A 6,436-nucleotide genomic window follows, 5' to 3' on the forward strand; every position below is an offset into this window, starting at 1 on the left:
GAAGCCGCGTCGGCTCGCTCTTCTTCAATCACGTCTCTCGTCGGATGAATCGGACGCTCGTCAGGATGAGTAAAAGCCTCCTCGCGTTCCATACTTTCGTTTACTTTCGGATCTGATTGAGTAACATCATTACATTCAGCCTGTGCAACTGCGGTACAAGCCTGAACAGGAGTTTTGCTGTCGTTGTTACACCTGTTAACGAGCATATCGTCCACCTCCATTACCATCTTTCTTGAACCATCGTTTTCGTTATCAACCCCTGCACTCAGAGCTGCTAAGGGGGATCGAACATCCCACGACTGCTCAACGGGCGTAGACTTGGTACCAGATGCGTTCATGTCAGCATCGTCCTGTACGGATCCAGTGGAGGTAGCAGGAGTAACATGAGTAGACTCTTCACTGTCCCCGCTTTGATCGGGATTTGCTTCAGCTAGATTTTTACTGTCCGCAAGGCTGTTGACGTTCGCCGCTATCGTTACGCAAGTGCTCGAGCACACATCTGGCGCCTCTTGAAGCAGTTCCAACGCATCCGTCCGCCACATAATCCACGCTTTATCAATACTACCACCAGCAATTTGCAGCCAGTTTCCACCCCGCACAGTAACCTCCACCGTCTCTCCTCGGCTAAGAAGGCCGACAGTCTGCGCCTCCTTCGACGGGTACTCTCGTATTGCAATTTGCGCTTCTTCTGGTAGCGCCTCACTTAATTCAAAAAATGTATGCGGAGCTGTACATGCACATAGCACAAACATAATAACAGTATTAGCTCTTCATACACGTCATCGTTGGCCACCCCACTCTTCGTACTGCTGCATTCTGCATGCTTGAACCGCGTACACACCATATGCACGTCTTTCTTCTCGATCCATACGTTTTCTAGCTCTGGGTGAAAAAGCCTGACTCGCTTTTCAGCCTCCTCCACTATGCAGTAGAGAAAATTGACGCTTTGCACTGGCCCGAAGCTCTTCGCTGTCTCGTGTGGGCCGTCATACTGGAGCGCGGCTGGGTCTGTCACCTCACAACAGCTATAGAAGTCTGTAGACTCCCAGGGTGTCACCAGTGGCGTCCCGTCGGGTAGTGCCGCCATCATAAAACCTCCTTCCGTCTCGCCCGATAGAGCATCATGATACGCCACTTGAAGCCAAGAGATCGGTGCAGCATCGACACCATCTCCTGGCACTTGGAATACTGGAGAGCATGAAGCAATAGCTCGGCCTTGAGGGATGCGGGCACGCTCGATGGCGCTACTGTCAGGTGACGTGCGGACGCGCAGTTCCGCCTGCAGCGGCAGGTTCGGGTGCACACAGAACCAGCGCATACACACGATGGTATGTTTTAAGAATCAACACGTTAGAATAATTACAGATTTGAGCATCGACTTGATTGGCTAAATAGCGCTTTGAGCTCGTATAAGTAGACAGAAGTGTGTTTAAAACTGGCTACTTAACCAGTCTTAAACATACTTGTGTCTACTTATGCGGGTTCACATCGACCAGAAGAAATTATTGTCAGTTTCAGAAAAGCGCAGATATCCGGATAAGCCCAGTTGACTATTTCACACTACACGGATCTGGAAAAGTGTATACATATCAGGGGCGGAGGCAAGCCCTTTTTTCAAAAATCCCCAGATTTAAAAAAAATTGCGGGGAAGTTGATGGATATTTTTTTTTAAATATACATAACAGTGGCAGGGCCGCCGATTATGATATTTATATGAATGAAAGCCTCAATGTACTCATAAATAATGTGACGTCTTCTTACGATTCGACTTCATAAATAATGTAATATCTGTTAGAGATAAATATATAATGGTGATCAACTCGTACTGTATTGATTAGCAAGGTATGAGCTAGAGGAGTTGATCTACAGTAGAACCATCCCAAAAGCGGGAATTTTCACGCAGGAAAGGACCATTTCGAGCGCAATGGGCTGTAGGCCATTACGCTCGTGTCCAAGAGTTGCACGCGCAACACTGAAGAAGTGCTCCACCTTGTTCGAGGTGGCGGGGATGCTGCCTACGAGGCAGTACCGAGCTTCTCGTGCTCCAAGACGGCACCGCTTCTCAAGCCGCTGCACAAGCGAGTGCGTCTCGGCTTCTTCACGATTGTTGTCCGGGGCAGGGTCCACTTGGAGAAAAGGACGAAGAGCCCATTTCTTCGACGCGGTGAGGCGGGCTCCATTTCCTTTGAGCACACGGACGCACCCCTACTCAAAGTCTGGGCTGTGAACGATGTTTGCTCGAGGAGTTACGTGTATCAGTATTAGTTAGAAAATATTATAAAAACAAAAATATCATAGCTTAGCGTACCGATATAAGCAGCCAACGCAGGCTGGGCTTCAATAAGCCCGTCGAACCAGACCCGCACGTCCAGTAGGCTCACGTTCCTCCTTGAAGGCCTTGGACACTGACTCAAAGTCCTTGAGATCTGCGTAGAGTTTCTTGAGCCGGCGGTTGCATGCCGGAGGCGGCAGCAAGTCCATAAGCTCTTCGTCGTCTAGGTCCAGGAACTCCAGTAGAGCAAAGTAGCGATGCACCATTGAAAAGGTGGACCCCCAGTGGGTATCCTGCCGAATTGCTGGCCAAAGTGTTGTCTTAAATCTAGTAAAAAAAAAATAAATAAATAATATCATATTAGTTGCATAATAATAACACAAAAAGTATTAGTACTAATATCAAGACTAATGTCAATAGTTCTTACCGAAGTTTTGTCGACTGCTTAATCGTCCGCAGCTTGGCCATCAGGGCTTGCACAACAGCCAAATCGTCCTCGTTCTGTGCCAAATGCTGCTGAACGGCCCGATATAGTCGATGACTAGCGCATCCGACCAGCGGCACTTGCATGATGGTTGCCAATCTCCTGTTCATTGAACAGTTGTCTCCAACTAGGTACTTGCAGCAACTTAAATCCTTACCAAAATCTCGCTCGAGCATTTCCGCCAAAACGTCGCGGTGGGTATGGGCCGACAGGTCCTCGTCGGGCTCGTTAATCACAGGGGCCATGCTCAGCAGCACCGACTTAGCAATGCCATTGCCTTCGTAATACGCAAATACTGCGACGAAATGTTCGGATGAGTGGGCCCACCCGTCAAACATGATGCCAAAAGCGTCCGGCAGCTCTGCAGCAACAGCTGCTTCCACAGAACGCGTAACGCCTTCGAGCAGTGCACGCAGAGTTTCCACTGATATCGGCTCCAAGGAAGTGTACCTTATAAAAACATAATCATATTAGTATTTCCATTATCAAAAAGTAGTAATGGTAATCCGTGCCGGCGAGCGAACGCGTTCTCGCAGAACATAAAGGCAGATTTGCCTTTACAATCCACTCGAGCCAGCCGAAGTGGTTCATAGCCGTCCGGCGAGCGTCGTGTGCCACCGAACCGATCTGAGCTGTTGTGCCAGCGAGCATCTCTTCTTGGAAGGTTGGATGCTCGCTGTGCACATGCTGCATGAGTTTGGTGAAGCCATTTCGGCTCGTCTGCTTGCGTACCTTCTCGCAGCGGCAGCGAAAGTACTCCGGCACGGATTCATCGTACTGGTCACGGCACGGTGAGTAGAAGTACTCCGCAATCTGCGCGTTTGAAAAAGTTGAGCGGGGACGAGGCGTAGCTAGCATGAGGTGTAGAGCTTGTAGCAGACAGAGAAACTTGGAAAGTGACGAGACAATGTGTCGGAGAGCTGTTTGGATAGATGGTTGATTCGGGGAGGCTGACTGAAGGTAAACGTTTCTGTACACTAACCTAAGCATGAATAGTACCTTATCATAAATTATGCGTGAAAATAGTAATTTGGGGTCATAAATTATAATGTACTACTTTCACGGCTCATAAATCATGTAACAATATTTATGACCATTATTGCAAGTGCCATTTATTTTTCGGCGGCCCTGAACAGTGGTCGCCAACTATGTCAGCAGGAACTCTTTTCTTTTTTTTTTACAAGTTTCTGTTTTCGTTTTTTAAACCGATTTAAAAAGAGTATCCTGTACATTAATTAACAGTAATAGCCAATACAATTTGAAAGTGAGCAAAAAAAGCCGAAAGTATAAACTTTTGTGGGATTTCAGTGTATTACTACCCTTTAACTGGTACTTATAGAGGAATTCGCCGTTGTGATGCACTACTGAATCGATCTAGTACTTCATCGCGGCTGATACCAATAGTGAGGTCATTTTCTGTGCTCAAAAGTAGAAGATCGGATAGCCATTCGTAGCCGATCTTCGTCCTTAGACGGGTTTTAACGCGTTTCATTACTGAAATGAGCGCTCAGCGCTCTCCATTAACACTGGTAGCATACACACTAGTTGAACCACTCGGTACAGCGTAGGAAATATTGTATGTGCACCTGTAGCCATCATTGTGACACTAAGTTGGTTGATCGACTTGGTGTTCTCAAAGCGACTGTCATTAATTGCAAATTCACGGAAGCTGATTGTCTCCTGCTTCAAAGTTTCAATTTGATTTTCGAAGTCTTCCGGGTAGTAGTCGCTTGCAATTGTAGAAATTGAGTCAGGTTTCCGATAAATGAACTTTTTACGAGCGTTTAATCCTGCCCAAAGCTCCATCAGATCAAGAATGTCTCCACTAAATCATCGTTTTAATTCAGCAGCAATTCCTCTAACCACGGCTCAATACACGTCTTCATCCTAGTGTAATTCTTGTTTAACCATCTCATTTCGATACGCACCGGGGACACCAGATTTTTCTTTTTCTCTGTTACGTGATCCCCTTCTTGACCACGGTGTAGTTTTGGCCGGTACGTCGATAGGGTCGTGCAATGATGTGCAGAATTCTACTGCAGTAGCTCAAACAGTAAAAAATAGTTTTGCAGTCGTCTTTTAGTTTGTTGTCTTGCGTATTGTTGAATAAAGTTTGTGTCTGTCTCACTAATCCTGCAGCCTAGGCTACATCCATGTCATCCTTTTGTAGATATTGAGACAAAATGTTTACTTTTCCAGTACCACTATGAGACTTTCCATGTGAAAAACCAAATCAAATGTTTGCATTTTTGTAATAATGCCCTTTGCATCAGCTCGCTTGTCGGGATTGGCTCCATCTAATTCCACGCGGCTCAATACTTGAATAATTGAAGTCCACAACCATCTAATACGTAATAAAGCACGCACACGACAGTTCCAGCGCGTGGCACTAAAAGCCTGAGTTGCAAGAGGCTGGTTTTTACCTCGACCCGTTTCCAGATAACCACTGCTGATTAGGTGCTGTAAGTTCATCTTGCGCGTAATCATACAAATTGTCTTTTCTTTTGTATGATGCACTACAAGTAGCGTGAATAGACTGAGCGATGTTGAAGCACGCCGTCACAGAGACAGTCTGTTTTGATACAGACACTATTGCACAATTAAGGTGATGAGTGAAGCAGTGAACGTAGTAAGCGTACGGGCAAGTATCTCGGATCAAGTTTTGTAGCCCATTGTATCCACCAGGCATGTTTGAATCCCCATCGTAGCCTTGGCCACGGCAGCGAGAAATTTTTATTCCCCAAATTGTGAGATGATTCATCAACGCAGATTTAAGTAGCTCAGAAGAGGTATCGCGCACGTGAACCGAGCCCAGAAAACCTTCTCGAATTTCACCAGTATGTCTGGATAAAAATTGGACGACAATAGCCATGTTTTCTTTTCCACCTTCACATGTTGCTTCATCTACTAGGAGCGAAAAAGACCTTTGTCCAAGTTCGTTCCCCACGATATGTTCACAAACCAGATCCGCCGCGCAATAAATAAGCTTCCGTTGTACAGTAGGAGATGTGTACTTGGCATTTGCGGCGGCAGAGTTTATCTAATCCGCAAAATCTGGCATTCTCTGGGCCAAAAAAGAAAGCATTCCCAGAAAATTACCCCTATTGCAGGAAGTATCCTGTTAAAGAACCAAATAGTGTCAATTAGTACCCTCAGTTAAACGATATTGCTAATAACACCTACCTTCTCGTCGTTACCTCTGAAAGCAATACCTTGTTGCGCGAGGAATAAACACACGTCCAAAATCTGACGAAGTCTTTTCCTATTCTGTTCTCACTTGCATTTGTCCTTTCCAGAGCTATTGTAATATCACAACTTCCCCTCAAAACTTCGTAAAATGCAGCTTCAGCATTATGATGTCTAGAACAGGGCTGACCAACGTGGGCGACAATACCGTCTTCTGTCGTCGCTTTTTCCAGTTGTGAAGGCCCAGGGCTGGATGTGCAAACACAGATGTGATCTTTGCTGACATTGCTTCCCGACTTTAGTAACACCATCTACAAGACGCTGTGTCTGCTTTTTCGGAATACTCCAACCACTTATATTTTTTGAACCGTTCAGACTAAAATGATCTCAAGCGCTTGACGAGTTGACAACATTATTGGACCGGATCATGGAAGTGGATGTCTCGCATCTTTCGGTGCAGATTTCCGACATTCGCAACAACAATCGGAAACGTG

At 46.1% G+C, this 6,436-nt stretch overlaps 3 protein-coding genes across 3 annotated transcripts; all 3 read right to left on the reverse strand.

Annotated features, from left to right (window-relative positions):
• Positions 1-60: 60 nt before the first annotated feature.
• PPTG_02861 (hypothetical protein) lies at positions 61-1,318 on the reverse strand (the record flags this gene model as incomplete). Its single annotated transcript, XM_008894174.1, has 3 exons — positions 61-112; positions 193-727; positions 808-1,318. 3 exons carry the CDS (start codon positions 1,316-1,318, stop codon positions 61-63), a joined length of 1,098 nt encoding a protein of 365 aa, XP_008892422.1.
• Positions 1,319-1,863: 545 nt separating this feature from the next.
• On the reverse strand, positions 1,864-3,614 carry PPTG_02862 (hypothetical protein; the record flags this gene model as incomplete). Its single annotated transcript, XM_008894175.1, has 5 exons — positions 1,864-2,205; positions 2,356-2,599; positions 2,700-3,206; positions 3,281-3,432; positions 3,489-3,614. The coding sequence occupies 5 exons, from the start codon at positions 3,612-3,614 to the stop codon at positions 1,864-1,866; spliced, it is 1,371 nt and encodes a 456-aa protein (XP_008892423.1).
• Positions 3,615-4,247: 633 nt separating this feature from the next.
• On the reverse strand, positions 4,248-4,562 carry PPTG_02863 (hypothetical protein; the record flags this gene model as incomplete). The annotated part of the gene is made up of 1 exon (XM_008894176.1): positions 4,248-4,562. The coding sequence occupies one exon, from the start codon at positions 4,560-4,562 to the stop codon at positions 4,248-4,250; it is 315 nt and encodes a 104-aa protein (XP_008892424.1).
• Between the last annotated feature and the right edge of the window lie 1,874 nt (positions 4,563-6,436).

The sequence above is a fragment of the Phytophthora parasitica genome (assembly GCF_000247585.1).
Source record: "Phytophthora parasitica INRA-310 unplaced genomic scaffold supercont2.2, whole genome shotgun sequence".
Taxonomy (NCBI): domain Eukaryota; phylum Oomycota; class Peronosporomycetes; order Peronosporales; family Peronosporaceae; genus Phytophthora; species Phytophthora nicotianae.